The 18,063-nt window shown below is 40.9% G+C and overlaps 1 protein-coding gene across 9 annotated transcripts in view; it reads left to right on the top strand.

The window, feature by feature from the left end:
- The window catches only part of DIP2C (disco interacting protein 2 homolog C), a 322,355-nt gene that overhangs the window by 229,027 nt on the left and 75,265 nt on the right, over positions 1–18,063 (top strand). For all 9 annotated transcript variants that reach the window (XM_065830042.2, XM_065830044.2, XM_065830041.2 and 6 more), the window contains 7 exons: positions 11,679–11,802; positions 12,367–12,476; positions 13,814–13,916; positions 14,269–14,333; positions 16,031–16,124; positions 16,242–16,361; positions 17,148–17,262. In XM_065830042.2, coding sequence (XP_065686114.1) covers positions 11,679–11,802; positions 12,367–12,476; positions 13,814–13,916; positions 14,269–14,333; positions 16,031–16,124; positions 16,242–16,361; positions 17,148–17,262 — 731 coding nt within the window. The remainder of the gene's footprint in view (positions 1–11,678; positions 11,803–12,366; positions 12,477–13,813; positions 13,917–14,268; positions 14,334–16,030; positions 16,125–16,241; positions 16,362–17,147; positions 17,263–18,063) is intronic.

Below are 18,063 nucleotides of genomic sequence, written 5' to 3' on the forward strand. Positions count from 1 at the left end.
ACATAGCTTTTGAGTACATTTTTGTGGTTAACTAGCACTGAATTTGAAGATACAAAGATAGTGCTGTGTGATGAGTTATATATAGATCCTTCTTTTCTGTGATGGAAAATCTGAAGATGTGCTTGTAGTTTCAGCAAATGCAGATCCATCTGGAAAAGGAGAGGAAAATTTTCCAAGACAGCAGCTCTGCCAATGCTAGATAGATTATCTTTGTAGCCTCTCAAAGCATTCTGGTGTTGGCCACTGACAAAGAATCATTGGCAACAACTGCCCATTTTCCACCTGTCCCTGCAACCCAAGCTGTGTTATAATGCCACTGGTGCTCTGTATGCTACTTCAAAGCAGCTATGGAAATGCCTTCTCCTGTGTCTTATATGTGCACATGTATCCCGAAGCTTCTGTCACCACAGTCGTCTGTGCCAAGGGTATCACTTGAACAAAATAAGTTTGGGAATTCTTGCTGCAGAACATACATTTATGGAGAAAACTGAGCATTGCTAATCAAAAGCCTTTCACGTCCAGTGTTGGTTCAGAGGTTCAACCCTGTATCCCAGGGAAGTGTCAACTGACAGCTACAGCAGTTCCAGCCGGGAAGAATGTCCCGAGGGGACATTCAGTGGGGAGCTGAGCCACAGCTGGGAAGCTCACGCTGATGCTGCTGAACTTGTGTTTTTGCTGAGGATGTATGCCTTGAAGGCTGTAACTACAGCAAAATTTGTTCATTCATTATAAGTTCTTTTTGTCATATCCCCTTAATTTTGCCATGTCTGGCTGCATTGTCTGTTGTTAAAGTTCTCCCAAAGATCCCCTTATATAATCCCTTTTTTATTAGCTAGCATTAATAACACCTTACTTTAATTATTTGGTCTGGATTTTGTCCACACAAGTGTGTTCTTTAATCCTTACAAGCTTTCTCTTTTAAATGAAATTCTTTTGGAAAATGGTGACTGAAGCCATGAGGTGCTTCCAGGAAAGGGCCAGGGAAATGTGCTGCTTTGCTCACATTTTCAGTTTTTCAGTTTTCAAGGGTTTTTCTTTTGAAAGCTCTGGTGTCACAGCACTCTGGAGCAGAAGCTCAGATCTTTGTTTCATGGACAAGTACCCTGCCTTTCAAATGAAAAGCCATGAAAGCAAGTTTTGAGCCCTCAAAAAGGCTTTGTGGTTTGCACATCTCACAGAATCACAGAATGTCAGGGATTGGAAGGGACCTCAAAAGCTCATCCAGTCCAATCCCCCCGCCGGAGCAGGAACACCCAGATGAGGTTACACAGGAAGGTGTCCAGGTGGGTTTGAATGTCTGCAGAGGAGACTCCACAACCCCCCTGGGCAGCCTGTATCCATACAGAAGCAGAGGCTTTTGCTTTACCAGCCCATAGATATTGTGTGCATTCCCTTTTTAGCTTAACAGCTAAAAATATCTGGAGGTTCTTTCCTAACTGAGCATGTTTGAACCTTCCTCATCTCCGAGAAGCTGAGTTGATCTCATCAATTCTCCGTTACGTGCACACACGCCCTGGCCAACTTCTGTGGTGGGCCCTTGCCATGGGGAAACCAGAAGCGGGCAGGGAGAGAAAGGAGGTGGCTGGAGGAAGGGACGGTTCACTGAACTGGTGAGGAGGTAGAGGAGAGATGGAGGAAAGTGAGCAGGTCAGACCACAGAAGACCGTGATCCAGCTGAGCAAACATGAGATATAAAGCTACTGGAGAGTGTCCAGAAGAGGGCTACAAAGTTGGTGAAGGGTTTGGAGGGGAAGCCATACGAGGAGCAGCTGAAGTCAACTTGGTTTGTTCAGCCTGGAGGAGACTGAGGGCAGACCTCATGGTGGCTGCAGCTTCCTCACAAAGGGAGGAGGAGGAGCAGGCACTGAGCTCTTCTCTTCAGTGACCAACGACAGAACCCGAGGGAGTGGCAGGAAGATGTGCCAGGGGAGGATTAGGTTGGACATGAGGAAAAGGTTCTTCACCCAGAGGGTGCTGGACACTGGAACAGGCTCCCCAGGGAGGTGTCACGGCCCCAGGCCTGACAGTGTTCGAGAAGAGACTGGACAACACACTCAGACACACGGTGTGAACTGTGGGGTTGTCCTGTGCAGGGACAGGAGTTGGACTCCATTATCCTTGTGGATCCCTTCCAACTCAGGATATTCTATGATTCTGTGAGAGTGGCTGAGCAGAAGGAAGGACATGGAGAACTGAGGGAAAGAGGAGACAGGAGGTGTCCCAGCAACTGGCTAAAGCTGGAGGTAAGCTAGAAAGGCCATGACAGGAGAGAGGATGGGACCTCAATTAGTCTACCTGCTTTGGGGAATAGGATTATGGTATTCTATTTGCAAAATGTTGTATTTGAGAGCACCAAGAGGTGGACATGACTAGAATGAGGATAATGATTTTAGTAGAAATACAGCGCGTTTGCATTGGGCTTTCAGCCTGCTTCCCCATGGGAATGCAGTACCTTAAGATAGTTTGAGGCAGTTGCATAACGTGGCGCATTATTTCAATATAAAACAGACTTAAAAAAATAAAGGTGAGCAGACTGTGTACATTTTAAGATCATACAGAGTGCTCACATGGACAAGTCTGCTTTCATTCTACAAAAAATAAAGCAACATGGCTTTGAGGGATAAAAAATCAGATGTGCCTTTCCCTGTTACTTATTTTCTGCAGTTTAATGACATTTTGAAGTACATAGACAGGTGTAAATTGAATTTATTTTGGAACATCTGATACCACATCCATCCAGTAAACTATGAAATCCGACTGTCCAAGTAAATACTCTGTGTCAAATTAATAAATTACCTAAGTTGTCTGAAGCTCTTGGATGTTTGTTTTTTTGATGTGTGTGTATATATGGATATATAAATATACACTTAGACATGCATATAAGATATTTATATAAAGGAATATGTAGAGACTTAGATGGTTTAACTGTTGCCAAGATCATTCCATAATGCTTAAATATCAAATTAATAAAACAATAACAGATACGTCAGGGGTGCAATTAAAAACGCAACATGATCTATGATCTATAAATAAAACTATGCAATCTCACAGCATATACTATTGCAAATATTTTTGCATTTGTTTATATGGAATAGGAACTGAAGTGGAAACAATGAGATGAAAATTGTGTTCTCAGTCCCGCTGCTCAAATGGCAGCGGATCGCTTCTGGCATGCGTGGGAAGATGTCATTCGTGTCATCACACAGTGACCTAGGCAGTTCTTTTACGCTCTCCCGTTATTTGTTCACTTTTCTACGTGCTTCAGTACCTTCTGGCAACGGACACGGTTTGGTTTGCTTTTTGGAAGATGGAGATGTGAACCAACAAATAAACCAACAATTATACTACCGGCTAATAGAGACTTACAGAAGAACAAGCTGATATGGGATGAGCGATTTCAGGGAGTTATATTATAATCATGCTTTTTAATATTAAAAATTTGTATTAGTAGCTTTAATATTTGGCATTGTCATGTAGAAGAGTTTTTCAGAGTTCTGCACCAGTTTTTCAGCCTGGCAGTCTACAATTCAGCAGTGATGTTTGCAGCCAGATAGCCTTTTGGCTTACATATTACCCTACAGACATCTGTATCCATATGGAAGCAGAAACTTTTGCTTTACCAGCCCATAGATTTTGTGTGCATTCCCTTTTCTTCATAGCGTGACTTTTTTTCTGGGTTTTTCTGGGTCATTGATAGGACAAGAGGAAATGGCCTCAAGTTGCGCCAGGGAAGGTTCAGATTGGATATTAGGAAACATTTCTTCATGGAAAGGGTTGTCAGGCACTGGAACAGGCTGTCCAGGACAGTGGTAGATTCACCATCCCTGGAGGTGTTTAAAAGATGCAGAGACCAGGTTCTTAGGGACATGTTTTAGTGCTAGACTTAAGTTATGGTTGGACTCAATGATCTTAAGAATCTCTTCCAACCACAATGATGCTATGATTATTAGTTTGGGTTCCATCTCTCTTTGCCCTTTCCTTCTGTATTCCACCTTTGTGTTGACAGGATGCCCAGAATTAGTTGTACTTCCCCCAGGGACTTCAGGAGACCTGTCTGACCCAGCATTTAGGATGGATTGCCTGAATACCCAGCAACCACGCACCATTCTCCAGTTTAGGTTTAGTCCCAGGATGCTTCCTGGTGCTCAGAAAAGACCTGGAAATTTGGTCAGCGTGGTTATGGGTCTTTGGACTGTGGAAATCAGATCTGAAATTAAAAGCTGAAACCCCAGGCTCTTTTTTAAGGATATCAAAACTAACTCTTTATTCTAGAAGTCTGCGGTTCCACAATCATTGTAGCAATACAACAAACACAATGTTTTATGTCTTCTTTCCTTGCATTAATACCACTGAAATGCCTGTATCATGAACATTCCCCAATATTTTTATCACTAGTCCTCATCCCTTGCATTATAGGCTTCATTCTTTGAGAATAGTGTCCCTCTTTCCCAATATTTTGTTCCCCAAACACAAGCAAACAGTATGTTCTATACAACATCTCTTCCTTTAGAGCTGCTGCTTTTGTTAATCTTGTCTGAAGCTGGAGTATTACAAATTGTTTAATTGTATGTGTGATATGATGTGAATTGCAAATTATATATCATAGAACACACCATCAAAGTAGATGATATGGGATTTTCGACATGTCAAGTTCTAGTTCAAATAGCGATTTATCATTTCCCTTATGAAAAGATTTAAAATATATTTTTGATTTCTTTTTCTTTAGATTTTTTAGGTTCATGTTTTTTTCCATTTGATGGGCACCATCAAAATTATGATTATTCTGCTCTGATACAGTCAGGGGAGCTAATCAGTTTTAATCTTAAAACAAGATCTTTTTGTCTTCCAAGCGCATTCATAGTTATGCTCAATCACATGCTGTGAACATGTGAACGGAGCAGCACCATAGATCTTTATGGCCTCCTTATCATAGTCAGAGAATACTTGTAGCGGAGTAAGACATGAAAGCGTGTGCAAATCTATTTCTCAGTCAAAACGCTATTGCCTAGTGGGTTAGATTTGATGCTGTGTGTGCTTCCAGCAGCATTTCTGTGCTCTGCCAGACGCTGGCTCTGACAGTGGGGCTGGAAGAATGTGCGTGTGCATTGTCAAAGGAAATCTGGAGTTACTCACTCCAGGACACTTGGGTTTGGTTTTGTTTTGTTCTGTTTTAAAGGATGCTTCATACGGGGTAAGAACTGTTTTCCACAAGCTCTTTTTATTAAATCCTGAGAAGCTAGGTTGTTAAAGCTTTACCAGTAGCCGGAGAGATGTATTTCTTTAAAGACAGTGAAATTGTCCTAGTTTGAAGGCAGAGTTGTATTCCAAAGGAAATACACCTTCACGCCTTTCCTGGTGTTTCAGTGCCTGAGATAAAATGAGTTTCGTTTCCCCTCAGCTTTAGTCACCGCTGGGCTGTAGTGTGCCAGAAACACTGGGGCTCTACACACTTCTAAACATCTTTTGACAATGCATCTCTTTCTCCACTGGGTTTAAAATACGCATACAATGTTAGATATTTTCTTTTCACTGACACAGTTTTCCCATCCCTCCAGAGAACACAAGTGCCCACAGCCCCACGTGAGCCCTGGTGCAAACTGCTGGAGCCCTGTGCCCCCCTTCCCTCCCCATGCCTTGGGCACTGAGCAGAGGCCTTTGCACGGTTGGGCACAGTGAATCCCAGGCCCTTTAAAGTCCATGTTTTCTTTTTATGTTTTGGAGTTTAGGAAATGGTAGTTTCCTAGAGAGCATATCACATTTCATGCAGCGGCCCCTGCCAAAAATAACCAGTGTCTTGCTTTCATTGAGACTTTTAGACATTAAGACTACTCACAGTTGCAGATTTCATGTGCAAATTGCAACCAGATACCAAAGCTCTGTCTGAGGAGACAGCTGATTCCTTCATCTTAAAACTGGCATGAGGATTGCATCTGCTTCGTGTTTAATGTTTATTAAGGTCTTTGATATTTGTGTTTTAAAAATAGAGGATTTCCCTGATGTCTTTTCACTTTTGGTTCAGCACTGGTGATGCTTGACCTTTACGCTGATGGTTGCTCTATTTGTTCCTTACCAGCAAATTTTTGTTTGGAGAAGAGCAAATGGAGCTCAAATAATCATCGTAACAGAAAACAAGATAAGTTCAGTCTGCAATGCTTCACCACATAATTCTCATTTTGAAAGCAGTCTGGGATTTGCAAGTGGACAGGAGTAACCTTTATCAGCCCAACTTTTGCACAGGCTGTCTCTTCCTTCCTTCCTTATTAGATAAGGACATGCACTCTCACTCACAGAGAAAGGATCATAATTGTTTTCCTTCACACAGATACTCTCACAAAGCGTTATAGAAATGACATTAACAGCATGCTGAAATGCAACCACATGTGGGATTTTTTTATCCCGACAATGAATTATCACTCTCTGCAGCAGAAAGAAGACAATTTGCCTCCAGGTACTGGTGAAAACCTTTAGGGAACCTTTAATAAAAGTCTTTAGAGAACCATGAGCGGCTACCTACAGCAGAGAGGATTTCCGGCTCGCTTCATCTGAAACATTGATCTCTCTAGGTGTGTGCAGACATAGTCTAAAGCTATGCAGACCTCATTTTTCGTACCTCAGCAAGTGCTGCACCTTCAAGAAATGTAAAATGGTAGTTCCAAAGTCAGCAGTTGGTCTCAAACCTCAGCTCTATCTTTTGCCTTCCACCTGCATTACATGTCATTTGAAACTGTGAATTGTGGAGGATTTGACAATGAGCATCGCTGGCAAGTCTCTCTCTGCCTGTGCAGCTGGGCCTGTGTTGGTTGAGCTGTTTCACCTGGTCTCCACTGGCTCCCTGAGGTTTTTTTCTACCCTCACAAAATTCAGCAAAATTTAAGTGTTTGTGGCAAGTGAGGGGGTTGCCAAAGTAGCAGATTGGCATAAATTACCAAAATAGCAAATAACACTGCTGACAATACGGTGTGTCGTGAAAGTATATTTTCTTTACGGGCAGGAGAGTGGTTTTATTTATAAGGAAGGAGGATTTTTTTATTTCAGCAGCAGATGATTTGGTTTCTTTTTTTTTTTCTACTTACAAAGCAGTTTCCAGCAGTGCAGACATATATTTTACATTACTCAAAAGAGATGCCAATAGCTTGTCTCTGAAATCTAAAATAATCGATGCTTTTAAGGTCGGTAGACTTTTTCCTGGCCCACATGGAAGCTTTGAATTCTTCACACATTTTCAACTCAAACTTCATTTTTCAAACCTACACATTTTACCCAAGGTCCTGACTGCTCTGGGCTCATCATGCTGAGGTGTTAGGAACAGCAAAGATGATCATATTTGCGTGCTTGGGTGTGCAGGTAAGGTTGTGGTGTGTCTGTGGGATGTATAAGGCTCTCAGCTTGAGATGGTTTCAGACCTTCCACCTCCTGCCTGTCAGTCCAGTAACTCAACACCGCTGGAGTAGTTAGAAACAAGTGTGTCTGTGGGGCAGCAGGTATCACAGGGACACCTGCTAGGGGCAAGGGATGTCTTTTCCCTGCAGTACTTCTTGCTTCTATGTCAGGATGAAGCCACCAGAAGCAGGTGAGGGTTGGTGACAACCAGTTAGGTGTGAGACTGGGACTGGAAGTGCAAATGAAAGACACAGACAAGCAGTCTGCCAGAAAGCTTGGTTGTGTTTGTACCATGAGATCCTGAACTAGAGCGTCTAAGGCCATTGAGAACAGCGTCTATCACAGTAGCTCAACTTCAGCATCTTGATTTTGTCTTGCAGGGCAGGATTTAATGTGGACACCAAGGGCATGGCATAGGATTTCAAAGTCTGTAAAACACACCGGGTGTTGTCCACACACGGTGCAATTCTTCCCATCTCCTGTGGTAGTGTTGTGTCACGTAATTCTTTAGCAATGTTCTTTCAAATGAAAGAATTGACTGTACAGAAAAGAATGGGGTGAAGATTTTAGTGCTATTTGAGGTGAGGTTGTCCTAATGTAAAACAGACTATTACTAGAAACTGTGGCAGGTGAGTAGGTTGTATTGAGTAATCTGTACATGATTCTCTCTGTTGGTGTGTGAACTACTACAAACAAATGAATAATATGTATGTGGACATGTTCTAAACCAGTTGATAAGGCACTAAGTGGAACCATAGTCATTCTTGCCTGTGTTATCTAAAATCTTAAACTGTTAATAGGAGTTTCCTTTTCTTGTTGTTTTGTTTTGCTATGAGAAGAGCTTGACAGATCATTTCTTAACCGGTGCATCCTGCAGAGCCATGATATGCCGATGCTCTAAGGTCCACACTTTCTACTGCTTTATGTATGTTAGATTTCTTAATGAAATTTATTAGGTTAGTTTCTGCTTATAAGTCCCGCATTAAATGGAATTGTATTGCTTGAGAATCAGCATTTTCTTGGTACAGTGGTGAGACAGTATGCTATAAGTCTTTTATAGGGCATACAGTTACAACAACATTTTATTTTTAATTTAAAAATGAGAGGGATGCTGTTGCTACATTGAATTATGAAATTTGTTTCCATTTTTAAGTGCTATTTGGAAAGTCATTCATGTACATACGTTGGTAACCATTTTTTAGTTTGAATTTACTGGGAAATCTTGGGTAATGTTAGTATGGATGTGGTACTTCAATAAACCAGTGACCTCCCTTTATACATGGTAGAGTAGCAGGTCTGAGAGGCTGTATCTTGCTCAAGGAGTGATGTTCTCCATGGAGCACTCCAGCCCTCATCTTCCTGACGTTCCTTCTGAGGGAGCTCCAAGGAGACCCGTCTCTCCTGCGCTGATCAGGGACCACATTTCCTTCCACTGAGCAGAATTCAAGAGTGGAGCTGCCAGGTCTCATCCTAATGTGGAACCAGGATCTGATCTCACTAAGCATTTGTCCCAGGGTTTGACAACACAGATATGGACCAGTCAACACAAGAGTCAGTGAGGACAGTAACGCTTGACAAAGCCCTTTTCTCCTGGAAGCCCTCCAGGCGCAAGTGCAGTGGGGTTGACAGCATACTCCCCAAAATGTTGTTCATGGATATACCAGTATTATTCTCTGTTGCCCAAAGATTACTCTCCTTGTCTGTTTTTTTACTGGAAAAAGAGGATGCACAAGCTTAATTTTAAAAAACCTTCCTGAAAAGGTACCTTGTCAATGTTTCCTGGTTTTAAATGCATTCTGGTTGTAGGAAGTAAAGGCAAACGCAATATTTCTGGATGGAAGGAGTTACAGAGCATAGTTTTGACAGATCAGTTTGTTGTCCTACATTGTTTGCTCAGCTATCAAAAGTTCTGATATTTGGTGCCATATACATGTGTTGAGGTGGTATGGAAAACAAGTCATTTGTCTTTTCTCTGATTTCATTGCTTCATCATTTTAGATGGCTTTATTTGACTACATAATAATTGCATTAAAAATTAGTCAGGCTTTGGGGCTTTCTTTCCATCATCCAGTTTTGCTTTGAATAAATCAATAGGTTAAGGCAAATGTTCTGTAATTCTGGTTGCTTCTATGGTTAAGTGGGCTTTATGGTTGATTTGAAAGATATTTTAATTTGATCTTTTAAGACTCCGTAGGCTGTTTTCTGCAGAATCATTCTGAGAAGAAAGGGTTAATACTTCTGTATGCATTTACATCTAGGGCTTTGCTCTGTTGAAGAGCTTAGTAGATAGATGTAAAGTTCATGAAAGAATCATGACAAGACACTATACATAAAGCAGATATAATGCTGTAGAAGCACAGCATCTCGTAAAGAACAGCTATGGCCTAGACTTGAAAATCATTACATGACTTTTTAGCCTCGCTGCCTATATCCCCTTGATGAAAGTAAAATGTAATGTACTTTCTCTAATGGGCACTTGACTGTCTGTAGTGCTCCTGAGATGTGTCTGTAACTACTCAATGAAATGGTTATTGACAGTCAGATTAGATCAGCATAAATAGTGATACTGTCACCACTGTATGCCCATCGTAACATCTTAAGGGTTGAAAGCTTTCTCGAATTGGGAGCATCTATAACCCGTATTATTTCCTAGAATCAGCACATAATCACAGAATGGTTGAGACTGACAGAGACCTCTGAAGGTTGTCTGGTCCAGCTCCCCTGCTCAAGCAGGGTCACCTAGAGCAGGTTGCCCAGGACTGTGTTCAGGTGGCTTTTTAATAACTTCAAGAACGGAGATTCCACAACCTCCCTGGGCAACCTGTGCCAGTCACCCTCACAGTAAAGAAGTGTTTCCTGATGTTCAGAGGGAACCTCCTCTGCATTGGTTTGGGCCCATTGCCTCAGGTCCTTTCACTGGGCACCACTGGAAAGAGCCTGGCTCGGTCTTCACACCTTCCTTTCAGATGTTTGTACACATTGATGACTTTCCTCCCATTGTGCTTCAGCAGCTAAAGACCATACAACAGCAATCTGCTCATTTCCCCCACCGCAGTCGGTTGGGGGCAAGAATCGAGAAAAAGGTAAACCTCAGGGGTTAAGATAAAGACAGTTTAATAGGACAGGAAGGGAAAATAATAATTATTAATAATAACAACAATAATAATAACAATATATAAAACAAGTGATGCATAATACAGTTGCTCACCACCTGTCAACCAATACCCAGCCAGTTCCTGAGCAGTGGTTGCTGCCCCCTGGCCAGCTCCCCAGGTTTATATACTGAGCTTGATGTCACATGCAGTGGAGTATCTGTTTGGCCAGTTTGGGTCAACTGCCCTGGCTGTGTCCCTCCCAGCTTCTTGTGCACCACCACCCGCCTCCCTATGAAGTCCTTGACTAGTTCTAAATATTGCTTAGCAACAACCAAAACATCAGTGTATTATCAACAATCTTCTCATACTAAACTGCAGCACTATACCAGCTACTAGGAAGAAAATTAACTCTATCCCAGCCAACACCAGGACGCTTTTTGAGCCTTCTCATCTCGAGCCTGAGCAGTCCCAGCTCTCTCAGTCTTTCCTCATAGGAGAGGTACTCCAGTCCTTAATTAGCATAGTGGCTCTTCGCTGGACTCTGTCCAGTAGCTCCATGTTTTGTACTTGGAAGCCCAGCGCTGGACCCAGCACTTGGGATGTGCCTCACCAACACTGAGTGGAGGGGAAGGATCCCCTCCCTCAACTTGCAGGCAATATTTTGCCTAGCACAGCCCAGGATACCATTTGTCTTTCTGCAAGGGCACGTTGCCGGATCACGTTCATCTTGGCATCCACCAGGACCCTCAGGTCCTTTACTACAAAGCTGGTTTCCAGCCAGTCAGCCCCCAGCTCATGCTGGTGCAGGGGCTTGTTCTTGATGCAGGACTTTGCATTTGCCTTTGTGGAACTTTGTGGGGTTCCTGTCAGGCCATTTCTTCAGGGGTCCCTCTGAATGGCACAACCCTCTGGCATATCAGCCGCTCCTCCCAGACACCCATCATGGTTTCTGAAGAGATGTGAGGGCAGGTGCCATTGGATGGCGTCAGTTCTCTCCATGGTTTCTGTTATAGTAGACAAGAGGATGTCTAGGTTGTGGAATTCCTTTGTCAATGTGCAAATGAGTTTTGCTAATCAGCCAAGATGCGTAAAGGAAAGAGACTGTTTTCCTTTCAAGATAACATGCCAAAGGACAATAATGTTTTCAGCCTGCAAGCACTTCTAATCAGTTCTGTCTATTGCTTTTATTTTGTCATCTCTTAGGATGCAGGAAGTCAACAAATAGGCTTTTTGCTTGGAAGCTGTGGAGTGACTGTGGCCTTGACTAGTGACGCATGCCATAAAGGACTGCCCAAAAGCCCCACAGGAGAGATACCACAGTTTAAAGGTAAGCCGACCCTTGCTTGCCGTGGATAACACGGGTCATTTACTGCAATTACAGTCATTGCTCTTGTTTAGTGAGGATGAGGCCGGTGATGAAGCACTTTTCAGAGGAGCAGCCGCGGATGCGCTTGCCCCACTGTGTGTCACTGCCTGCTCCTCAGGGCTGCCCAGCAGCACCAGTGCTGCTGAGATCCTCTGCGCCCACAGGCGAGATCAAACCAACAGGCTTAGGACTGGAGTAGATGAGAAGCATTTGTACAATTCAGTGCTGTAGCTTAGTGGTGGGGACAGTAACCTCTGACAGGAGAGCGGCCATAAACCATTTGGGTCAATAACAGCTTAAACTGCCCAGCCGTTTCTTCAGGGATTGCCTGAGAAGGCCAGGAGAGCTGTGTTTAAAAAGCAGTTCTGGAAAATCTTGTTTCCCATGCTGTGCTGACATTTAAAAGAAGCAATGTTTAGTAAATGGTGACAGAGGAATTTGGGAAGAGAACTGTGGCAGAGAGGAGTTTTATCTTGTCTTAGCCGGCAGAAACTCGACAAAAGCTGACTTTTCTGTGTACCTCAGGCTGGCCAAAGCTGCTGTGGTTTGTCACGGAGTCCAAACACCTCTCCAAGCCGCCTCGTGACTGGTTCCCACACATCAAGGATGCAAACAATGACACAGCTTACATAGAGGTGAGTTAGTGAAGATGCATTTTCTCCTCAAATGATTGTATGTGACACTTCTGGATTAGGTAAACATCGTTATTCATTCACTAGTCACAGAAGCAAAGAACATCCTGGTTTAGCCTGTTAATAAGTATATTTTCTAATAAATTATAGTGGATATTGATTTCAGAAAAGTTAATGAAATGTTAAATTGCATTTTGGGGTTTCTGTTGTTACTGTTTTTATGTCATCTATGTGGCTGCCACAATATTATGTTAAACTTGCCTTGGCCATTCACAATGTGGGCTTGTTCACTAGCTTTGGGATGGATAGACGGCAAGTTTCACAGTGAAGCTTCGGTTCTCATATCACAACCTTCAGACCCTTTGAAAGAGAAGGAATTTCTTGTTCATATTCTTGCCTGTCACTTACTGCTTTGTGAGTCGCACTCCCCCAAAAAGACCAGTATCAGGAAGGGAATACTAGCAATGCTGTTAAGTTTAATTTTTCTCATTTATTATTTGCCGTTATTTTTTCCCACTTCTGCATAGACTCGAATACCTTGAATTCAGTGACATTAGTATTGAATTTAAATGATTATTGAAAGGCAATAAGTTCAAGTGAATGGAGCAAAGGTATTTCCTATCTTCATGCACTCAGATGTGAGACTAGAGAAGCAGAGATCCCCCTATTTTCAATCTTGCTGATTGTCTTCATCATGGAGGAAGATAAATGTTTAATTTAATTGCCACTGGTAGTTTTCAAACGCTTGCATAAAGTTGCGAAAATTACTGCAATCATCAGAAGTGATCTCCAACCTCCTCTTTATGCTGCTTTCTCATGACTCGTTCATGTTCTTCTGATCAAAGAGCTTGTGTATTTCAGACTGTATATCTATAGATTATTATAACAGCTCCCAGCAAGAATTCTGCACTCAGTTCTTATCCCATTCCTTGTAAGACACAGAAGGGAGAAGCTCAGGTTTATTGGTTGGCCTATAAAATCTAACGTGAACACGGAGCAGACTGAACTAGGTTATTCTCTGCTAAATCTAGCCAGTCCTTCAGTCGTTAACATGATCAGAATTGTTAGAATTATTTTTCATAATGCTTGTATTCAAACAGCAGATGGATTTCTGATAACAAACCTGGGAAGCTTCAGTCAAAAAGAGAAAGCCTATCTGAAAAAATGTGTCTTTTAACAGAAAAATGCCTCCCAAACTCCTCAATACTGCTACCTTCTTAAAATAGAGTCATTAGATATGTCCATCATTCACTTCCATAGGAAACACTTTAAACGTAGCTATTAAATAATGGCAATAGGGCAAGTATTTCATGTTGACATTCCCTGCTTATTTCTTTTAGTACAAAACCTGTAAAGATGGAAGCGTGCTCGGGGTGACTGTGACGAGGATCGCACTGCTGACGCACTGCCAAGCTCTGACCCAGGCGTGTGGATACACAGAAGGTATGGAATACACTGCACTTGCTTCATCCTTAACATCACCTGTGAACTCTAATTTGTTTCTCATCAGGATCCTGTCTTATCTTTTACATAGATCTGGGTCAAAGGCTTCTAGATTAAAAAACCTGGTTTTGTTTTCATTGGTTTTAGAAAATATGTGCACGTTTACAATAACTTCTTGAGACGTACAAATAATGTCATAGCCAATACAAATCTTGAAGTGGAGACTTACTATGAAAGTTAAGCTTTGGGATCAACAGTTGTGTTATACTGAAGCTTCCTTCTTTTGAGTGGGTTTGCCTTGGGTCGGTGCCATGTTCTAAAAAATAAACTCTGTTCTGTTTTTGTTGGACAGCTGAAACAATCGTGAATGTATTAGATTTCAAGAAGGATGTTGGTTTATGGCATGGGATTCTTACAGTAAGTATGTTTTCTTGATTTTGTGTGAGTGTTTGAAAATAAACTAACATAATATGCTTATTACTGTCACAAACTGGGATGTCCTACGCTTTCTTTTAATACATTTTTTTTGCTTTGAAAGCAAAAATATGTGACTTAAACCCATGATCTTCTGCTACTGCACTTACCCATAATGAACACAGTAAAGACGCCAATGTATTTTTATGCATCATGTCAAGTACTCTGGCCCCGTTCTTACTGTGTTACTCTGATATTACTTATGTGTGATTTTGAGATCAAACTTTACAGCAGAAACAAATAAAATGAATACTTGCCTGTCTAAAGATATGATCCAATGGCATAGCTATATTCCCACTGACTAACTTCTCTGTCAAAACTCCCACCAACAGATGGTTTTGCTTGCACTAAAACATTTCTGATACTTGAAATTGCAGAAATTGTCTACTTGCTGTTTGAATATCTTCCTCGATTGACGTGAGAGGCAACTAACATGTTTTTAAGGATTGCTTCTAAAGGTGTTGCTGCAGTCAGTGACGACAAAACACTTGCTATTCACTGGTCATTTTAAGAACAGATACCAAGTTTTGAGGGGTCGCTGTCTGGGCATCCCAGGATGTACAGGCCCTCTCATTTTAAAAAAGCATCTTTATCACTGAAGTTGAAAGCCATAATTGAATAGAGCTTTTCTATGCCTTCCTTTGCTATTAATCTTGCTATGATCTTCAGTGTTTCCATGACATGCCTGTAAGTGCTTTTGCTGTACCTACACTTGTGCCAGACTGAAAAGAAAGCTATCTTTTCTAGTTCTACAAGTGCTTAGATGACTAATCCAGAGAGACACTTTACCTTTCTTAAGCCTAGGTTTTCCAAAACATATACTGTATTTAACCTGAGCTGCTGTGAGTGGAGATGTGTTGTCCTCAAGATGTTTCTGAATGGTAACAGAAGTAATGCAGCAGCTCGTTCACAGGCTGTTTGATGAATAGTAACACTGAGAAATCACCGAAGTAGTTGCCTCAGACTGGGAGTGTGGGTTTGGATCTGTCATGGGTTTCACTCAGCTGCTTTTTCTAAACTTCCTGCAACTTTTCATGACCTTGTTGAAAATACTGGAATTAGTCTACCTGGAGAAGGACTAAAAGCTCCTTCATTTATTTTCTGTTAAAATAAATCGATCTCTGCTTAACCTGTGAATCCAATTTCTCTGTCTATTGCCTTTTAAATAATTTGTGCCCTACTACCATTAGTGGTTTTTCGGTCTTCAGAGACATGGATTTCTTTAGAGAGATATGTTGCCGTTACTTGTCATTTTTGGTAAAGGGTCTTCATATATACTGAAGTTCAGAAAACTTAGGGATTATGTTAACCTACATAGCAAACATGCAGACATGGTTCATCCAATATTTTTTATTTTTTTCTATTTCAAGTGAATTGTTTAGAGTATAAGTAGAAATAAAATCGGTTTCATTTTTTTCAGTACTGCTCAAAATTATGATCTGATTAGGCTAAATCCTTAATCCTTAATTAAAGCATTAGTCTGTTTCATCTTACTGTAGATAGCTAGATAGGAGAAGATAAATACCGGCACCGACAATAAAAAAGCATAGATTGATTTGCATAGATGTCCTTGCCCATAACACACTGTAAATAATTACCATGATTGCTGTATAAAACCCATTTATCTTATTTGATTTCAGAGTGTCATGAACATGATGCATGTTATAAGTATTCCATACTCCTTAATGAAAGTGAATCCACTGTCATGGATACAAAAAGTCTGTCAGTACAAAGGTAAGGACCAAGAATACACGGAAATACGCTTGATAGTCAAAGTCAAAAGCGCAAATTGGTAATACAGCGGTATAGCTTTGATATGGTGTATTAGTAATCTTCCCATTCTAATTGCAGCGAAAGTTGCCTGTGTAAAATCCAGAGACATGCACTGGGCATTGGTGGCACATCGAGATCAGAGGGACATCAACCTCTCCTCCCTGCGGATGCTGATAGTGGCTGATGGTGCAAATCCATGTAAGGCCTGTGGGGAATAAGGAGTATAAGGAGTGTTTGCTGTTTTGCATTTAAAGTTTCAATCTTCAGTCCTCTTAGCTAAAATATTTATGAAGTGTAGGGCTTGTTTACTGCAAACTGTATGATATTTATAGAAACAGTAATTAATTTTGGATTTCTTTACATATATTTGTCTTCAGCTAATCCTGAAGCAAACTTGATATTCCATATAACGTAAGTTGCAGTAAATCCAGTTTAGTTTAACATGACAGTATTAAAGACTGAAGTAAATAACCTTAAGCTATAGAAAGGATCAGAACATTTCTTCTGAATGATAGTGCTCGGATGCAGAAGTAACTTAGAATTTTAGGGTAATACACTAGTCTAGAGAACCACATCTGGATCACTTCATGACAATAGCATCAACTGTTTCTCTGTATTATTTAAGACACCAAGGTATAGGTGTTTTCCTTTTTTGTAGTAGTTTTTCTTTGAGCTTCTGAACTAAATCTTTAATTAATCTCATCGTAAAAAAGAAAACTGTAATGAAATTCATATTGTGAATCTGACAGTAATGGCATTTCTACATAAGCGTAGTGAGAGGACTTAATGCTCAAAAATCAGTCTTATTCTCTGTAAATATATATAGTTGTAGCAGCTATGACTTCTTTCTGGGTAGACAGAGATCCATTTTATATTTTTTCTTCTGAAAAGCCTATATATTTGATACTGATTTTGCAGTTTGAATAGCATCACTTCAGAAACCAATTGGTTTTCTCCTCTGATTTTTCTTTTCCTTTACCTCAGGGTCTATTTCTTCCTGTGATGCATTTCTCAATGTCTTCCAAAGTAAAGGTCTGAGACAGGAGGTCATTTGTCCCTGCGCCAGTTCGCCGGAAGCTCTCACTGTGGCCATTCGAAGGTACGGTGTCACACCAAATGTATGTGGCCATTGGAAAAGAAATGAAAGATGTATTCAAGTATGAACCTGCATACTTAACTTCTGAATGACATTTTTAGTAATCATTTTGTTTATGTCCGAAGAAGACAAAAATAATTTGTGGAGTATTAGTTTAACTTTAGAGTGCTTTGTAGTGTAGTTCCCATTTCTGCCATTATATCTGATTTTAAATGAAATAGCTAATTTTGTAAAAAGAAGTGGGAAAATGCCATCGTAGGCATAAAATTAATTGAAGTGTGGGAATTTTAGTAGAATTGCTATCAAGGAAAATCATGCTTTAAAGTAGTCTGTTTAAAGAGAATTATGACATTCTGCAGGTTGTTTTTGGCTGACTGGTGCTTTTTAGCCATTCTTAGACTGTCAGTAATCATCTGGAAATTCCCTTTGAGTCTGGAGGATTTATGCCTAGAAATAAAATTGATAAATTGTAGTAAAAGTGGTAAGCCTTATGTACACGAATGTCAGTGTGCAGCAGTCACCTGTCATGAGTGTTATAGCACTCAGTAAATGGCATAACTGTTGTCTAGTTTGGCGAAATTCTCCAAAAATTGTGCCTTGAACAGTAGGTACTTTGTTTTTAAATTCCGTTTTTTACAACCGTTTATAATTGTTTCTCATGTTAAAACACGCAGTATAAAAGTGTAAAGCACTGTAATAGCATTAAATAAAATACTTCCTGCTACAGAGTTTAAAATACACTGTCCAAGTGAAATTTAATTAGGTTTTCATTTAGCGTTCTAATGAAACATCACAGGAAGAAAG

This window comes from Patagioenas fasciata, chromosome 2 (assembly GCF_037038585.1).
Source record: "Patagioenas fasciata isolate bPatFas1 chromosome 2, bPatFas1.hap1, whole genome shotgun sequence".
Lineage (NCBI taxonomy): Eukaryota > Metazoa > Chordata > Aves > Columbiformes > Columbidae > Patagioenas > Patagioenas fasciata.